Source organism: Psammomys obesus, unplaced genomic scaffold (genome assembly GCF_907164565.1).
Source record: "Psammomys obesus unplaced genomic scaffold, mPsaObe1.curated_primary_1811, whole genome shotgun sequence".
In the NCBI taxonomy this organism is placed as follows: Eukaryota; Metazoa; Chordata; class Mammalia; order Rodentia; family Muridae; genus Psammomys; species Psammomys obesus.
The window spans coordinates 15,634,639-15,655,151 of NW_026596101.1; the positions used below are offsets into that span (position 1 = coordinate 15,634,639).

At 40.6% G+C, this 20,513-nt stretch overlaps 1 protein-coding gene across 1 annotated transcript in view; it reads left to right on the plus strand.

Moving 5' to 3' along the window:
- Positions 1-20,513, plus strand: part of Mdfic2 (MyoD family inhibitor domain containing 2) — a 95,737-nt gene that overhangs the window by 69,677 nt on the left and 5,547 nt on the right. Inside the window, exon 2 of the mRNA XM_055628413.1 lies at positions 16,156-16,377. Coding sequence (XP_055484388.1) covers positions 16,156-16,377 — 222 coding nt within the window. The remainder of the gene's footprint in view (positions 1-16,155; positions 16,378-20,513) is intronic.

Below are 20,513 nucleotides of genomic sequence, written 5' to 3' on the forward strand. Positions count from 1 at the left end.
GATGCATTTTCCTCACTAGGGAAACGCAATTCATAATAACTTCGTCATTATGTTATTGTGAAGATTCAATAAGAATTCACTTAACGTGCTTTGCCAAAGCCCCTCATAGTGTGAAGTGCGAGCTGGCTATCATTATTTTTATTATTATAACAGAGTCTAAAGTGTTGAATGAATGGAAAGTTAGGTGCGTGTGGGGGAGAAGAAAGCACCTGGCATTTAGAGTTCATTGCACATCTAAAATACTACAATTCTGTTCAATTTCCAGAGAATTTCATGGCTAAACACCTTACATCCGAAAGCGTTTTATTAGCAGCGCCGTCTATTCTTGCACTTGTTTTGGGGACAATATAACATAGGAGATAGGAATGGAGGCCTGGGAACTAGAATCCAAAGCATTTTGTTATCTGCTGTTGTCAAGCTGATAGGTATCTACTGACATTCAACCTTTATGGTGAACACTCTAACATGCTCAGACACAGGACTTCCTGGGGAAGGGAAAGGGTGCCTTAGCTTGTATCTGCTGTAAAGCATGAGGACCTGAGTTTGAATCCCCAGCAAGTAAAACGCCTAGAGTGGTAATGCCTGTCTAAACCCAGGGCTTACGGGGCAGAGACATACAGATTCCTGTAAGCTTCTTAGCTAGCCAGCTTCACAAAAGCAATGAGTTCCAGGTTCAGTGAGAGACTCCATCCCAAGGGAGGCAGAGAACAGTTACCAAGGATGTCTAGCACCATCTTGATACCCTCATGCACATGTGCCCAGATATGCATGTATATACACTCACATGACCATGTTCATATAACGGACACACACACACACACACACACACACACACTAATTAAAAGAAATGCCGTATCATGGTGCCCTTCCCTTGTGGAAGAACAGACACACTTATCATTAAATGCTATGGAAGAACAGAAAGGAGAATTGTCTCCTTTTTTAAGAAGAATTTATTTTATTTTTAGGTGTATATCTGGGTGTGGGTATGTGATTTTGTGAGTGCAGTGCCCGTGGAGGCCAAAAGAGGGTGTTAGATGCCAGCTGGAGCTGGAATGATAGGAGGTACGACCCTCTTGATGTGGGCCTGAGTTCTGGGAACGAAACTGGGGTCCTCGGCAAGAGCAGTAGCCACTGAGTCACCTCTCCAGACATGGAATTACCTATCTTTCTTCAGCTCAAGAGAGGCCACAGAGAGGTTGAAATCACCATGTGGGCCAGAAATTCATTGTCTTCACATGAGATCCCCAACACGTGATAGAATTTTTAAGCACAGTAACAATTGACAAGCAGTTAGCCATGCCCACGGAATCCTTTTGTGTTTGTTTGCTTGTTTGTTTGAGGCAGGGGCTCAGCCTGTGGCTTTATTCGACCTTATGCTTACTGTGTTCCCAAGGCTGGCCTTGAACTTCAAGTAAGGCAACTGCCTCTATCTCCCAAGTGCTGGAGTTATAGGTGCGCACTCCATCCTGAGTCCTGTAGAGACCATTAGGACTTCAGGAGGATGACAATGTAATCAGAGAGAATACGATGGAAATTGGCAGTATCAGACAATGCAAGTACGTCTGAGATTCTGTGCTGCTGGGACGGACTACCGATGAGTCAGGCAGCGCTTATGAAAGCAGGGCTGAGCATGAAAGCTTATGAAAGAGGGCTGAGCATGCTGTGATCCTGGGTTATTACTCTGATGAATACGTCCCACACTAATGTCTTGGACATCTCCTGTGGCCCTAAAATGATCTTCTCATCAAGTTCAGATTTCCAGCATCTTCTCTCAGGTGCCTTAATTTTCTCTTCCTTAGTTCTTTTCTAAAAACATTTTGCAGAATCAGTAAAGAATAGCAATAAGCAGTATTTATCTGTTGTGTATTTTGTCTAATTAAAAAAATACAAAACAAGAAACCTTCTGAAGAATGAACCATTCAGTGTTTGTGATGGCCACTCAATTTGGCTGTCTCACTTTCTCACCTATGCCATCAACATAGCATCCCTTTGAAAGAATCCTACCTGGAAGTGTTTCCAGGCATGCATTCAGCAAACATCTCCACAAATTACTACTCCAAAAACTATTTCAACTTTATGTCATTTTGTAGTAGAATACTCGGTAAAATAATATTTTCCTAGGTCTTGTTTAAAACATTTTGCACTTAAATAATTATTAAGGAAATTTGAAAACAAGGGTTCTGGAAACCTGCTCAACAATTAAGAGCACTGGCTGCTTTTGCAGAGGTCCTGGGTTCCACTCCCAGAACCCATACAGTAGCTCAAAAACATCTTCCACACCAGTTCCAGGGGATCTGACACCCTCTTCTGGCCTCCGTAGGCACCAGACATGCTTATGGTATATATACATACATGCAGGCAAAACACTTCAAGCACATAAAATAAAACAAATTTTTAAAAGAGAAAATTGGAAACTTCAGAAAAATGGAAAGCCTAAAAGCATATTAAACATGCCCAACAGCATTTGAACAATGCAGAAAACTTGTTTTGGGGTGGAGATCTCACTGGGAAGCATTTCCGGCTTGTAGTTTCTAGGCTGCTTCTACAATGAAAAACAATTAATTCAAAGTTATATTCATATAGTACACCCACACAGCATTCTTTCTACTTCCAGGTTCCTGAGCTGATCCTAATGGTGAGATTCGTGTGTTGAGATTCACCTTAGAATCTTTTTAGCTCAGTTTGTACCAACTGATGGTTCATTTCTTGTTACAGCTGCTTTTTTAGAAACTTTTGAGATTATAACATAACTACAAAAATTTTCACTTCCCTTCCCCCTTCCCATCTTCCTTTCATATCTTCCCTTTCTCCTTGAATTTCTCCTTCAAATTCATAGCCTCTGTTTTCACTAATTGTTATTGTATCCTTATCTGTATCGGTATATACATATATATTTGTCACCGTAAGCTCAGTCTGTGTAACGTTACTTGTATGTGAGTTTTCGGGTATAACTGCTTGGTACTGGACAACCAGCTAGTGTGCTCTTTCCTGAGAGGGGACACCTCTCCCAGCTCCCAGAGGCCTTCAGTCGCATGTAGTTGTGTAGAACTGAAGCCTTGGAGGCTTTTCTTCACCTACTTTGGCACGCCTGTAGGCACTGTCCTTTATCGTTCATAAAGGACAATCATGTTGGTGAGACATTATGGATATAGCTTCTAGTGTTACCAGGAGACATAACTTCTTAGACTTTCTATTAATGAAAATAAGATTTTAAATAATCTTTTCCAGAAACTTTGCTTATGAGGCAGGAGGCGAAGTTGGGCCATTTCGATTGCTTCCTGCCCATGCAGAGGACCTGAATGAATTCTGTTCCCAGCACCCATACAAGTCTTGAGGCTCACAGCCACCTGTAACTCCAGTTCCAGGATATCTGATGCTCTCTTCAGGCTTCCACAGGCACTTACACAGAAGTGTGCATAGAGACCACAGAGACACACAAGCATAAATAAAAGTAAAATAAATATACTTTAAAAAAAAAAAGAAACGTGGTTATGATAGTGGATTTTTTTTTGGTAATATAGGATAAAATTTTATTTATTTGCAGAAAAGACAAGTTGATCAAGGATAAAAGGTATTGAGATGTTAGCTTCTTTCAAAAAATTTCCAATACCTTTCCTCACTGCATTCTGGGTATTGTTTAAGAATGATTTTTGACTGTAGTTCTTTTCTTATACAATCTAGTTTTTTACTGTCTGTTTGCTTAAAAAATTAGAAATTGTAATTCAAAGTACTTTCTAGGATTATGGGTATTTTTTACTAAACCTTATTGCAGCGGGGTGTGCATTTTAAACGTACTTCTACTCAATCGCAACTACTCTGGGGTCGTCTTCGAGCAATGCTAGTGTTCAGCTAGTTTTGTTTACTCAAACAAAACTCTCTCTCTCTCTCTCTCTCTGAGAGGAATCTGTAAGCTCTAACCACTCTGCCTATCACCAACCTAACTGCATCAACTTAAATTCCACACCCTTTACTTTCACTGTAGGGGGATTAAAATATATATATATATTTTAATATATATAATATATATAATTTATATATATATAAAACATATATATATATATGTTTGCTCTCTATGTTACTACTGCTGCTTTCTGCAGTGTTGGTCAGTCTAGTTGTTTTTTTTCTTTTGGTTTGTTTTACTGACTCTAAAGCAGTTTTAATTCTGTAATTAGACTTTTGACCTCTTTGTGTCTTCCTTATTTCAAGACTGCCCCCTCTGGATCTATCCTGTTCACTTTTCATCTCAATTATATCACAGTTGACTAATTGTCTCTCTCCTCTCTCTCTCTCTCTCTCTCTCTCTCTCTCTCACACAGTTTTTTCTTGTAGCCTAATGGGAACTATGTACAAGTCTGAGAAAATTCCCTCTTTCTGCTACAACCAATAATCTCAAGGTTGGTTAGGGAAACAAAAGCTACAGATTTTTCTTGGACATATCACGAGGTGACATCTCTTTTAAAAAGAAGATGGCCACCCAGCTGTCGGACTGAGCCAAGTTATGGCACCTGACAAGACAAGCAAAAAACAGAGGTGGTTTATCTTACCCTCACAAAAGCCATCACATGTGGCAGACTGACAGCTTCCTTTGCTTCCAGTGAACTGATAGTTTGTGTGAATCTTTACCACTGGTGCCCGTCCTGCCCGTGTTTTGTGTACGTGGGCTTCTTCTTTCCCCATGTTTTTACAAGTGCTTCTGAAATAAAACAGGAGACACTATGTATCAAAGACTCCTAGACAATACCTTCAGCTTGGAAGCCTTGACTACAGTGACTTTATGTGCTTTGGAAGTAATTTCCCAGAAATCTGTTATTATTAATAAATAAAACAAATTAGCATTCCACTTAAAAAATAGATCCCCTCCATCCCTTGAAGTGGCCCAAACACTTAAAAAAAATTGTCCTGTTGTTTTTAAGACTTGAAATTTTAGACTACCCTTGTGGAAGCTTTATTTTAACACTCTAAAATCTATGCAGAAGAGTTCACCTCAATGTGCTTAAATGCTGAACATTTTATGCTTGGACAAAGGGCAGACTGTAGGTCTTTCACCAAGCGTACTCAATGCACTTGAGTCTGGGTTACCAAAAAATGCCGAAGATTTTTTTTTCTATTTATTGTTATAGCTCAAATCCTTGTGTCTCTTGTAGGCTTTAAGTGACATAAATATGCATTTCCATCTGCACATCCTTGTCAGGAATAGTTCTGTTGGGAGGTGTTAAACCACCCAAGTTCTTCCAGAATAGAGCCTGTTAATCCTGTTACCACTATAGGAACTGGGAGGAAAAGTCTACCCAGGCCACTCCTGCAGCTGCTGTGGCTGTCCGTGTTCCAGCAACCACACCCCGGCACCCAAAGGAAGCACAAGAAAATTCCTTGCATAGGAGAGGATGTACAGTGTTGACCTTGGTCTTTTACTTAGGGCAGTGGTCTCCAAACTTTTTACTGGAAATCTTGCAAATTCTTAATAGGAAAATTGCAGAGGGTAGGATGGATACTCATGTATATACACACAAATATACACACACACACATACAAAGAGACAGACAGACAGAAAGGTAGACAGAAATGGGCACAAACACTACAACATTAACTTGAAAATACCATAATGTATGCAAAAATTTATATTTGGAATAAATATGTGTGTATAGAAAGTGATGCTCTGTCTTCATTAGATAGGCTTGTGCCTCCCTGTAGGCACACTCTTACCACTTTGGAGACTACGGGGATAAATTTCTACCAGGTAGGTCATTAAGAATATAGGTCTTAAACACTCAGCTGGGCTTTTTCATAGACTCCGTAGCTCACCTGGCTGCACAGCAGGCAAAGGAGCTATGGCTGAGCACATGATTTGCTTTTTGGTTTCTTCTCTCTTTAACTTTTTGCCAGTGTGGCTTGACTTTGTGTGTCTCAAGGGCTGCTGTGTAGACCTTATATCTACTCTATGCTTATGCAAGCCCACCATAAATGGACAATGATTCCATAAATGACTGGAAATCAATTAGAAGCCATCCAGGCCCACCATTGGGTATGTCTGTCACCTCCCAAGAATTAGGTTTTTTTAAGAACCCAATTAGCATCCATCCAGTAAATACTTAAAACAAGAATTTATTGATCTATAAATACATGACTAGCGTTTTCAAGTGCTCAATCCCATGTAACTTGAGAGTTTTCTAAATTACCCAGGATCTAGTTGTAGAAGGAAAATTCCACAGAAAAGCAGTGGGCATGAAAAAAAAATCCTCCCTACCCCTTGTAGCAGTGCAAGACTATTTATTCAGCTGCTGGAAATTGCACAGACAAATCCAAGTTCCCTTCAAATTGATATAAATACATTATTGTAACGGTAAAATCTAGAACTGGCTACAGAACAAGAGACAAATTCTTTTCTTTTATTCTTGGTATAAGTCAAAATGGACCAAATTTTTCTGGAAAGCAAATTATATCAATCTTTTTCTATGGAATAAAACTATAGCAGATATGAGAAAAGATTCGGATGCATGACGTTTAGTTCAAGAGTATTTTTAACAGCACAAATAGAAGCAGTACACATTTTATTGGATGGATAATGACAGTTTCTGGCATGCCAATTAGTAACGGTGCGCATCTTTGTTTCCCAATTGAGTACTCTCTGTATCCTAGGTGCTCTTCTAGGTTATAACAATTGATTAACAGATAAGACTTTCAGAAAGACTGCATCTTCAGTGTGGAAAGACATGCATCCCATGACCGAGTAAACCTTATAATAAGCAGATGCAGAAAAACAGTGACAATAAAAAAAAAAATTGCTGGTGTAGAGGTCCACTGGCTTGCTTCTTACAAGAGTTTTTCAGCCTCGGCATCATTGACTCCTGAAGCTGCAGTCTGCAGGTTGGGCGTGGGAAATAAAGAGAGCTCCTAGGCACGGGACAATGTTTGACAGCCTCCCTGGATTTTACCTGTGTAATGTTAGTAAGACCCATCCTGGTGATGACAATCAAATCAGACATTTCCAGAAGATCCTCAGGAGAGTGATGGCAAGATCTGACTCAGATTGGGCAAAATAGAAGGCCTCTGTGAAGAGGTGGCAGTTGAGCAAAGATTTGAGGATTGTTTTAGTAATTGAATAACATATTCATAATGTCACGAAACATGTCTGCTAAATGCCTGCTGAGACAGACAGGATGGCACATTGGTTAAGAGCCTCATCTTGAAGCCTGCCCTCCTTGGCTAAAACTCCAGCTCCACTGCTGACTAGTGGTAACTTAGATAAGTTCTTTGTAACAATGTGCCAGTATAATGATGAGGAAATTGGGGATGCTATTTGCAGTACCTATGACAAGCCTGCTGGGAGGATAAGGCCCTGCAGGGAAGACTCTTAAAAGAATGAGTTTTTATTTATATACACATATTAAAGCCAGAAAGTATAGTAATTGGCTCTTCGAATATACATTAATATATTAGTATTCTAATTATAATCTAATTAAAACATAATAATCTTTATCAGGTAGAACACAGCAGGAATTCTAACAAAAAGTATATCCTACTAAAGGAACTATATAAACTCAGACAAGGATCAGCTTGGTTGGCTAATCGGAGTGAAGATGAAGACAAGAGGGTTGAGGTTGAGTTCAGAATACCTTTCCTAGGGAGTCCACTGTCACCTGAAAGTTGAGAGGCCCACCTTCCACTTGTCACTCAGCTTATCAATCAGCTGAACAGCAGGTAATACTTGCTTTCCACCAGACTCCATGCTGGGACACTCAGTATGAAAGGAGCGTGCATCCCTCAGGAATCACCACAGAAAAGGGAGGAGAAGCATGCACGACAGTCAGAGCAGCAGAAACTTAAGAAAGAGCTATGATGAGGATTTCAACTCCGCCTCTTAGAGTGTCCACTGGATCTGGGCAGCAGGTATAGAGAGGCAGCTTCCTAAGCTAGGTGAGGAGAAGGTTTGCAAAAGGCAGTCACTAGTTACCCACCTTCCCCTTGAACATACACCTAGGGTGTCTCTGAATCACACACCAGCAAGATTAACTACCCTAAAGAAAAGCAGTCAACAGGGAAAAGGGAGTCCCTCTGAGACACAGACCAACAACTGATTGGCATATCTGGTGACGATAGTCCGGAAAACAAGGCTGGATAGCTGCAAAGACTGGGGAACAGATAGGTCCCTACAGCAGCTCTGGCCCTCCCAGTCTGGGAGTGCCCATGACAACCTCCACCTGCCTCCTTATCCATAAGCAGCGACGGTACTCTACCATGCTGTGGCCGACTGGATATGTGACAGGGTACCTAGACAAACCGTAAGCCACGTTCAAGCACTTGGAATAAATAAACTGACAGAGCTTTAACATAGTCAAAAATTATTCCAGGAGAGCGTGATCACTTAGCTAGCGTTAATATTAAACACTAATAGTGAAAAGCTCCGCTCTACATGATACACACTGCTTATGCCTGAGTTTATAGCCTGATTGGCTTGATTCATATTTTTTTTCAGCGCCCTAAACTCATTAGCCACCCAGTACATGGAACTATAAAATCTGCTTGCTATTTTTTTTCTTTCGGTAACATCGTCTTTATTTCCTGAGACACTTCTTTAAAACATTAAACGGAAGGTAAGTGCATAAAAATGAAATGGGGACTCATAATTGCAAACTGTTTTCATGTCGGAAGAAGATTCAAACACCTCTTAGGTCTGCTCCGCTCCTTGTTACTGGCTTACAACCTGGCTATAAAAGTACATCATGTAGCCAAGGTCTGCCTACAGGGCAACGAGTGGCAGCAAGCAGAAAACGGGGTGGGAGTGGGAGGGGGAGAATTACCTATGGCACAAAGGGGAAAGAAACAACTGAAAACAGCAGAACCAGAAGGATGGAGTCGCAAAGCTGGAAGTTAGCAGTTGTGGGGGCAAGCCTGGGAAGGGGCCATTGAAACTGTCTACGTTCATCTCTCTCTCTCTCTCTCTCTCTCTCTCTCTCTCTCTCTCTCTCACACACACACACACACACACACACCTCTTAATCCTTTTCACCTTGAACAGTCACTCCTATTATTTCTGGGGAAATAATACGCTTCTGGTTTTTCCATCACATTTTCAAAAAGATTCCCTAATGCTGATTGAAGGGGCTTTAAAATGTCACCTCATCAGGGCCCTTGATAAACATTTCATCTTATGTCTCTGAGGCTGAGTTGTTGAAGAAGACAAACCAAACCAATGATAGATAAAAAACCGCTGCTTTTACTGGAAATTCTTTAAATGCTGTGAGAGAATTGGGGGGGGAATAAGTAAGTCCACTATACAGGTCTTACTTATTCTGTCTCAAAGTTAGAATGACTGGATCCAAGGCTTTGCCTTATCCAATCTAGCAGCCAGCAGCAGTCAAACGACTGCTTCCTCCTACTCACTTCAAACAGGTGAGATTCCTGTGGGAAGCTGCTTGTTCCTCAGTTCCACAACCAAAAACAAACAAACAAAAATAAATGGGTTTTTCCTGAAAATCTGCCTTCTCTAAATATTCATGAGCTTTTTGTTGGTGCGTGGTGATAAAATGTGGCATCTTGATTTTGCTTTGTTCTGTGCTAAGTTAGTTTTCCGATGCTACTAAATATGAAAATAAGAACATCATGCATGTTGGCACACACCTGTAATCCCAGTTGCTTGGGAGGCTGCGGCTAATAGATGCCAAATTTGAGGGCAGGGTAAGCTGCAGAGTTGAGACCCTGCCTCGAGTTTTATTAGTACCCAAAGAAAATGTAATATATATATATATATACACACACACACATATATATATATACACACATATATATGTTCATGTTATATATTTTACTGACAAAGCTATGGAAAATATAGCTAAACTAACAGTGAACCCCAAAACTCCAACATTAGTACGGACATTATACAATTCTTCATATGCGAGAGTATAAATATATAAAATACATCAAATATAACAGATATGTTATACATTTCTATATTGGCTGGCTGGTTAGTCGGTTGGAGACAGGGATGTGCATGTGTTCTTTAACGCCTGCTCTTTTTGCATTGCCTCTCAAAGTATTGGGTTATACTCATGACCACAGTGCATTCATAAATGAATTTTTTCCTCTTCAGGGTCACTTTGATGAACTGCTTTTCCTAAACACAATAATTTGTGAACGGTTTGGTGACTTATACCTTGAAATGTCACTCTTCCACCTTGATCTGATTTCACCCACAGATAATTACACTACTAAATTCTAAGTGGTAGTTCAAGTCCAAGGGAAAAATATAATTCAGTTACAGTTTAGAGAATGGTCCTTGCATTTGAAATGCTCAGTCTAAGTGTGTTGATGTAGAAATAAAATTAAAATCAGTCTACCTTACAGATTTACCTTAAAATTCTCAGGTAGGCCTCAGAAGCTGGCCTCTCACACAAAAATGTTAGTAAGGCACTGCCTGTTTCAAAAAGTAACTTGGCAACATAATGGGAAAGTTAATAGAGATTAGGAGACTAGGAAATCTCTCAGGTAACCGTGAGCCATTGGTGGTTCTGTGTGTGTGAGGAAAGGGGTTGTCTTGATTTTATGTTTTTTTTTTTTTTTAATGAACATTGTTATCATAAGGTGGAGTTTAAAACATTATTTCGATAACAACATGTAAACTTTCTGTGCCAGGCATGGTGATACATACCTGAAATCTCAACAGCTGGCAAGCAGAGGCAGAAGGACAGCCAGTTCAAAGCCAGTCTGAACTGCAGAGTGAGACCCTATACAAAGAAAATCAAGGACTGTAAATGCAGCTCAGTGGGAGAAAATTTGCTTAGCGTATGCAAGGCCCACTATTAGATACCCACGAACCAAACAACCAAACAACAACTTGAAGAGAATTCCACAGTTTGGAAGGTGCAGGGGGAGTGATGGGAATGAAAAGGCAGACATGGACTTGAGAGGTATGTTGAAAGAGGAATGAATCGGAACTTCTAAATCACCAATGGAAGGATGGGAACAGACAAGGACTAGTTTCACATCTATGTAACTGCAACAATGACCATACAAGGAAAAGAAATCCAGCCATGGATTCTCCAGCGATAGGTAGAGTTGCCCGCTTCAGTGAGATGAAGGGCTTAATAAAATGGGCTATCAAATTGAAAAGATGTGGCTGGTAACCAAATAAAGTGTCTAAAGTATTGCAATCATGAGAACGTGATTTGTGGTGACCACGGGCCTTTAAAGAACCGATACAGTGTCATTTTCCTCTGACTTTTCCAGTGATGAACACACTACTGGAATAGAATTTATACGCAGCAAATGCAGCCTGGCTGGGAACTAACTGGCTGGCAGTATAGATTTAGAGACAAAAATCCACACCTAACTTATGAGTGTGGACAAGTGCTACAATGGAAAAAAAAGGAAAAAGGAAGGAAGGGAAGGAGGTGGCGAGGAAGGGGATCAAGTCTTAAGGAATAAATACCCTGGCAGATCTGGAAGTAAAAGGAAATGAATAGAGGAGACAGGGATGGTAAGTCAGAAGTAAATAGCAAAAAGAAGAGGCAGTGGAAAATACAGGGAGGGAGGGGAATGAAACAGGAATGCAAAAAGGGAAAACAGGAACAGGAAGAGAGTGAGGAGCCAGGCAGGAAGAAAGGAAGAAAGGCTACTCGTATTTCTAGCAGTTGTATCATAGACTTAGAGAATACACGGACTCAAAAGCTATCAAGTCACGTTCAGTGAAGCAAAAGTGGAAGCCATTGAAATGTTTCCTTAACAACTTAAAGTAAATAAATGAATAGCTGCTGCCACACTGATTCATCTTTTGCATGTCGGTGCTCAATAAACGTTAATTGAATTAAATTAATAACATTTGCTCAGCGGCAATAAAAAATTAATTAACTGTCTGTCTTACTGTTGCTTAGTTTATGCCCACTGGTTCTTGCAATTACTTCTCACCCAAACAAGGATCTTTCTATTGCAGTGACTTTCAAGATAGGCTTTAATTTTTTTTTTTCTAAGAACTATAGAGAAGCTCCTAATTTTTGTCCTAATTTTGGTTTGTATTTTTGGGGTGGAAAAATTATTTTTCTCCAAGTTAATGTCAGGAACTATGTATAACATTCCCAAATATAGTTTCACGGGTTCCTTATTTAATTCTAAAATACCATCCCATGCAAAGGATATGATGCCACTTTTCCCTGTGTTCCTCCTTTTAGCCCATGCTGCTTTTTAATACTTTGGAGACAATGTCAAATAACACTGTAAAGGAAGAAATCTGGGGGAATTATTGTTAGCATTCCAGCTATAAAAAAAAAAAATGGAAGCTGTCAGTAACATTCACCCAAAAAAAAAAAAAAATGTGACTCACTTCAGATGTCAGAATTCTGGGTTGAACAGACTGGGTTCTGAATTGTACGCGTGTCAGATGATTTTTTAATGAGCATCAGATAGCTCTCACTGGGGGATTAAAAAAATAAAAATATAAACAGAGATATAGCGTTAAAATAACTTTATGAATGGCAGTTTAAATTCTCCATAAAATCCTCTCTGTGCAAACCTGGTATGCTCCAAATGGTTGCTTAATGTAGCAAACCACTTACATTCAAAATGCTATACTTAAAAAATGCTGTACTTAAAAAAGTTGTCGCAAAATTAAAAAGAGAATCATATACCACTTGGCTGTAAACTGTACTCTCTGCATGTTTTTACATTCCAGTAACCTCTATCCAACTTTTTTTTTGTTACCGAATTACTTTGTGCAAAAGCGATTTAAATTACATGCAGTCTGACTGTGCGTGATAATTTGAACTGATTGCTAATGAATTCTGTTAAGCAAAGCACTGCTGTAATCTCTTATAGTCATCATGGTTTGCGATCAGTTCTTTTCTGAGCTGCCTTTGAATGGACAACACACAGTAGCTGTAGCTGAACAAGCCCTTCCCCAAGTGTTCAAGAAATCAGTCCTTCTTTACCATGCAGGAAAAGAAGGTCTGTCAAGCTGAGTTATTTGCAAGACTGGCCTTAGGTGTTAATGCATCTCAAGTCTTAGGATAGAAGGGCACTGCTGATATATCTCAGCCGCTAAAAGACAGTTACTCTAGATAGAGGCAGAGAATACATTAGGGACATATATAATATTTATAAAAGACAAAGATGAGAACAAAGCTTTTGCAGTTCCTAGATCCAGACTTCAGTTGACTACAAAGGAATTGTTGGACAGCTTAATAAAGCAAAGGTTCTATAAACCTTGAGTGTTCTCATTCCTCTACTAATTTCAATTCTAACTCTAGTAATTCACCTAGTTGTAGTACTAACTTCTACTTTTCCCATGTCATAGAAGAAGCCAGCAGCAAAATCTACCTCCTACACTCTTTCAGACAGGTGTTTTAGCATGATAAGGTACATTCTACTATACTTACAGATATGAGCCTAGCACAAGTGTCCTCTGAGAAGCTTCACCCAGCAACTGATGGAAACAGATGCAGAGGCCCACAGCTAAACATAGGCTGAGCTCAGAAAATCTTGTAGAAGAGGGCCACAGAGGATTAAAGGAGCCAGAGAGGTCAAGGCACCACATGAAAATCGACAGAATCAACTAAACTGGGCCCATGGGGGCTCACAAAGCCTGAACCACCAACCAAAGAGCATGCATAGGATGGACCCAGGCCCCCTACACATATGTAACAGATGTGTAGTTTGTTCTTCACGTGGATCCCCTAACAACTGAAGCAGGGGCTGACACTCACTCTGTTGCCTGCTCTTGGATCCCTTTCTCCTAACTGGGCTGCTGTGTTTAGTCTCAATAGGAGAAGATGCGCCTAGTCCTACTGCATCTTGATATGTCAAGGCAGGTTGATATATATATGCAAGGTTGCTCCTTCTCTGAGGAGAAAGGGAGGGGAGAATGGAGGAGGGGAAGGCAGGAGAGGAGGGTGGGAAAGCTGTGATCTAAATGTAAAGTTAATTAAATTAACAATAACGTAAAGCTTGATATAAAACACAGGCACTGATATACATGTGTTTGTATATTGAATGTATATATATATATATATATATTCTACATATATATATATTGAATGTATATATACACATATGTTTGTATATTGTATGTTGAAGACAAAGCAGTTGTCTTCAACCTGGGCAATTTTGTCCCAGTAGAGAAATTTGACAATGCAAACAGTAGCTTTTATTATTATAGCCTAGAGACACAAAACCACGACCCGTGTCTCCTCAGTAGATGAGAATGTATATTCATTGGTCTGGCTCAAAACACAGATACTACTAAGCAATAGAAGACAGTATTTAAATATCCATGTCAGTGGAAACCTGGATGATTATTGAATGTCTTCATACTCAAGTAAGGAAAATAAATCCCCACTTTCACCATGACCATCACCATCTTCATGTTATTAACACGGCAAGTATTTCTTGAGCTAGAGGAAGCCTAGAGTCTGCCAATGTGTAGTACCAATTCTATTTTCACATTCGGTATTCAATACTACATTAATTGCTGTCAACAATAGATGTTTTTCCCGAACACCTACTCCTGCCAATCTTTTTTAGGGTGGTTTAAACCACCACCAAGAGACTTAAAGCCAGCAGCATATGGGAAAGGGAATAAAAATTAAACATTGTCAAAAACCAAGGCTGTTTGGAAAATCGGAAAGAAACAAAAATGGCCCAAGATGACTGTGCGTGGCAGACTGTTTGGTCTGCTTCCAGTTCAAGCCTTCAGAGAGAGAGACCATCTCATGATGGGTCTTAAGAACCCCTGATTGACAGGGCTGTGGGCTGTGTTTTCTCTTTCCTCCTCTCCCAAAGGCAGACCTCCTTAGAACACCCAGATTCATCTGCATGTTGGGTTCACCCAAGAAGTTTCAGTAAAGTCCCCAAGGGGTGATGGTTCGATTAGTCTGGTGGGGAGAATGGTATCTGAACATTTCAGCGGTTCAGCAACGTTAGATTTCTCAGCTGACTGAATTCTGTCAAAGCTTCAGGGAATCACACTCTTGAGAGGTAGAACCGAGCAGACATTGCACTGCCATAAAAGAAAAGGTAATATTGAAACAAGCCATAAATATGGAGCACTGAGCTGGGTGTGCATATCCAATCAAGTGAGCCTCACTCTAGTTACCCAGTGAGCACTGCTGAGTCAGCCCAGCCCTGGGCTCCTGATAGGAATGGGATTCCTAGAACACAGCTTCCTGAAGATGTCCCTGAGACCAGCCTAGGGTGTGTTTCATCTCTTGCCATCTCAGCGCTTTGCTTACAGATACAGTCATGTTATATATCAAGCTGCCATCCTGCTTCATCCTCTCTCTCTGAAACAGCCAGATAGAATGCTATCGCTCTACACACTCCCATTTGCTAACATGTGGGCTTCTTGTGATGGGCACACTGAGTCCCAGAGTTCCCTCCAGTGCTGGCTCCATTAGAAAACAAACCAAACCAAACAAACAAACAAAAACACCTTTTTAATTACATTGCATGAGGCCATGGGCCTTCTCAGCTTTCCCTTTGCTTTCTCAAACTAGAGTCTTGGCCAGGATGTTATCAGGAGTTTCCTGACCCCTGGTTACTCTAATTGATTATATGTAATAAGGCATGCTCCCCAGAAGGCAACCCCAAAGCCATAGAGGCCATCACATGAATAGTACCTACAAAATGCCAATGCCTCGATCAAAGCAACTCATATATAAAAGTGAGAGGGCGGTTCAGAACTTTTCCTGACAGCAGAGGAAGATCAAACCTGTAGACTATTCATCTACATGTGGCTTGTTTTTCTCCCAAACAGAAGAAACGTGAGATTTGAAGGAGCAAAACCAAAACTAAAATATGACTAGTGACTTTATCGACACCATTGGAAATTATCAGAATCACTCCACTTTCTCATAACCATGACACTATGACGCTGATACAACACAGTGGCATCCTGTTGATCCACATGAATGAATTCTTTGGTTTCCCAATTCACCATCCTAAAAACTGATAGTGGAAATATATATTTAAATTAATGTGAAATTTACAATGCATATAAAAGTTTGTAATTGCACTTTTTAATCTCAAAATCATCTTGTTCAATAATATTTTACTCCCTTTCATAGGAGTTTGCTCTTCCAAGGGGTAAAATGTAAGTTTTACTTCAAAGTCCTTTCCTAGATCACAGTGGGTTTGTGTATGTGTGTTTTCTTTTTTTTTTTTTTCATCTAGATATGCAACTCAGAAATGAAAAGCATACAGACGAGAAAACTATTAATGCTATCGTTATAAATTCAGTATCCGAATTCAATATCACAGATGGACCAGCCCAGGAAACCTCCAATGAGAAAAGCCTGTCAGGATCGAGCTCTTCACTCTCTTCCCTCGAAGAATGTCAAACGAAATTTCCCTACCTCCAAACTAATACTTCAGCTCATCGGAGAGATGCTGATGGTATGTTCTCAGAATACAACCCATCTCTAAATAAAGCTCCCAACCCCAGCCCTTGTAAAAATCACTACATATGCCGTTAGAAAGAAAAAAAAAAGTCTTTATGAATATTAAACAGGATGATTTTGATTTAAAAACCCCGCTGAATGACATGTGTCAAGGTCACTTTGGAGCTAGGAGGTGCTTGGCACAGTGTTTGCTCTGGGAATCGGAGGCTATGTGTTTTAAATAGCTCAGACCAGAACAGCATTCTCGGATGGGGCTGGAAAACCAGTAAAATCAAATAAAAAATTTCTTTTCTCAGAAATGAGACCATTCTGCCTGTAGCTTTAAGCGTATGGGACAACGGGAGAACAGAGTGGAAAGATAATAGAATACTAGAGACTCAGAAATGTGGAACTGGGGGATGGCTCAGTTGGTAAGGTGTTTGCTCTATACAAAGGGAAACCTGAGTTCAATGCCCAAAACCCACATAATGAAGCTTGATGTGCTGGTAGCATCTTAATCCCACCACTGGGGAGGTGGAAACCACCAGATCCTTGGGCCCCTCTGACCAGCTATCATAGCTAACTTGGTGAGTTCCTGACCGGTGAAACACATTGTCTCCAAATCCAGCTGTAGACCAACCCATACAGTACGTACAACAAGGCCAATTTCAGATTGATTCAGCGTTAAACAATCAGCTAAGCCAGTCTAGTTCCGGATCATGGATCTTGCACCATGATACATAAAGTGTAACTCAGAGTCACTTGGCAATTGCCTCTATAGGGAACATGAGCCACTCAAGAGTTCCGTAGTGTTTCAAGTCTGCCTATGGTCTCACAGAAGTTAACCCTGGGCTTCTCGGAGGTGTTGTTTCTTATCTGCACCTCACATTTCATTACTGAACATAAGAAAAATCGTTAAAGTTTGTATAAAAGCCCCTTCATCATCACGTTCATGTAACTCGTGCTTCTGAAGTTCATTCATTGGATAGGACAGGACAGTTTAGGGTTTGTCTTTTTGTTTTAAGTTCCCAACCTCTGTCTCCTGGTTACAGACCAGAGTTAGCGACAACCCCCTGGCCGGTGTGGGGCCGGGATGGAATAGTGTGCTTAAAGCACCTACTGCAGAAGCTGCCACACAAAAACTGGGCTTTAGCTTTTCTTATGATTGCAATTTGTGAGAGGAAATAGAGAGACTTCTACCATGTGTTGTGAATGTGCTGTCTTATGCAAATGTTGATATGGATACTCTAAAGCACAGACTACAGACTCAGTTGGTTAAGGCTTGCCAGGAAAGAATGTAAATAATGAAGCTGGAAGTAAATGAGAGGGAATAAAGAGGACTATGGGAAACTGAAGAATACCTCCCCTAAAGGTCACTAAAGCACCACTTCTGGGAGGATGGCTGGGCCAGTAAGGTACTGGTCTCTCAGGCACAAGGCTATAGAACCCATGTGAAGAAGCCAACTTCATAGTTGGTAGTAGGTTTGCAACCCCAGCACTGGGGAAGCAGAACTAGGAGTACCCCTGGGATCACTGTCAGCCAGTCAAGGTTAATTGGTAAGTTCGAAGTCAAGATGAGACCATGACTCAAGGGAGTAGACAGTGTTTCTGAGGATGACAACCAAGTTATTTCTGCAGCTGAGAGAGCGAGCCAGAGAGAGAGAGAGAGAGAAAGAATATCATTTCTCTTTCCCAGAGTTGCAAGATCTCTTCTCTTCTCTTTTCTTTTCTCTTTTTTGAAACAGGGTCTCACATTATGTAGCTCTGGCTCTCCTGGAACTCACCTACTATGTAGACCAGGCTAGCTTCGAACTCACAGAGATCCACCTGCCTCTGCCTCTCAAGTGCTGGGATTAAAGGCGTGTACCACTATGCCTAACTGAGTTGCTGGCTCTTGAAGTGAACAAGCAATATGTAGAGAATACGGATGTCACATGAAACTCCTAAATGTTTTAATATTGATAATGGCTTCCATTCACTTTCTGGCACTCAAGGCATCTTCATGTGTCTTTGGGCCAATGCTTACCTGTTGGCCGGGACTTCAATCTAAGATGATGTTAACGTTTAGCTTTGGCCAAGAGGAAGGGCAGGCATGAAAACAAGCAAGGCGGGGGATTTTCAGCACGTCATTCTGACCACAGAGTTTTTCGGTGGGTTTTACCAGGGAGGCAGGGATGTTGCTCTTTCTATGTACCAGGGTAACAACCCCATATTTAGGAACTGTCATTGTACACATCCACGGACATAACGCCCCCCCCCTCAGAACACCTCCTTCTGTCCAGTTGGGAACCCCGAGAGCAGCATAAGATCTCAGGGAAGGAGAAAATGACTACTCTGTTCAAATGGCACCTAATACTTAAAAGCCTTATGGCAGGAAAATAAGATTTCTCCTGTTCAAAGGAGCAAAGGACAATCAGAAGGATGTGTGAATGGAGCTGTTTATTACGAGAGGTGACTGAAACCCGTAGGACCCAAAAACTCAGATTTCAAGCTGAGGATGTAGGTCATACATGACCCTTTCTTGTTCCCTTTGTGGAAAAAAAAAAATCTCCCTAGTGAAGTAAGAGCTTTTGGCAGCTGAATAAAAGAAAAAGTAAAAAGCCTTATACTAAGGCTCACAAGTCATACTTAAAAAAAAAAAAAAAAAAAAAAAACTCCACTCATTATCCTAAGCAGCGAGGTACTAAGGCTCACAAATCATACTTAAAAAAAAAAAAAAACCAAAAAAACAAATGAACAAACAAATAAACAAAAAACTTCACTCATTATCCTAAGCATTGAGGAAATCAACAGTCAAGCCAGCCTTTCCTCATTTTAGGAAATTTTTGATAGTAACTAATTTAAGGGTGCAGAAATTGAGGAGTGGGGTTACTGTTCCCACTGAAACAAATACAGGAACGTCTCTCAGGAACATGGGAGAAAACAGAAAGGAAACAGAGGACTGTGTCTGCTCTCCTGCAGTTGCTGGTTAATTTATTTTTCAAAACTATAAATGAGTGCACAGGGATGGATGCTTAATTACTAATATCTATGATTTATCTACATCACCCCCTCTTAGAACAGGGTGGGAGAGGCTCCCACGGGCCGATCATGTAAAATGTGGTGCTTCCATTAGCACAGTTCACAGGGTGTGCTCTGATGGGAATTCAAAAGGGCCCCCACTAAGCCTCACGGCCTCTCCTGCAGCAGTTGTCAGTAGCTACGGTGTGTGGTCCTTTTCCACGAGGAGATGGAAAACATGCCCGGGATACTATGCATGCACCTGCTCCCCCGTCTATAGTCTTTAACTTGCAAAAGCATCTTGTGGGAAAGGAAGCCAGGGACACACATCACCTTAGATAACAGGCTCTTTAGAAAGTAATCCTGGAAATATGCCTAATTGATGTGTAATTTTGAATTTCAGGCATCTCATCCAGGTGGAAGGAGAAAATCATAAATACAAGATACCTGCAAAGAATAGTCTTAATTACACCATGGGCTACTGAATAAAATGATTACATTTTCTACACTGTAAATTTCATACAATTAAGTGTAGTGGTGTCACCTTATAAATTGTTTCAATTTTATAATTATTTCAGTTCATTTGCTCAGAAAAAAACATAAGCACAAATTTACCAAGTATCACCCAAATCTAGTCATTTTACTTCTAAAGGACGTGACGTGGACGTTAGTTGTGCCTGTCTGAACTTAAATAGATCTTGACATATTTAAGGAGCTGTTAAAATTGATAACATTAGGGATGATAGCTCTGCTAGAGAATGGTGTTCAGTCACACTGTATTTGCTAGCATCCTACATTTCAGGCGTGTATTTATAAAGAACTTAGTGCTGGGGGAGGGAAAACCGTTTTTATGGCTTTGGACCCAGAACCTTCAGTAGGTCAGTTGGTGCTATTGTGCGCACTGAGGCACTGGGCTGGGGCCGGAGTCAGCCAGTCTCTTTCTCATCCTATTGTGTTCTAAGCAAGAAATGGGTGAGGAGAGAAGTGGGTGAGGTTGTTCTTTCTCTGTTGTTCCCTGTAAGAACTACCCCTGTGACACTTTGCTTATTGGCTGGCAAAGAAACAAAGTGGGTGTGTCTGGAGTTAAAAACATCCCACGAGCTACAACTGGCAACAAGGGATGCCCCTAGTCCTGTTCTTCCCATGTAAGGG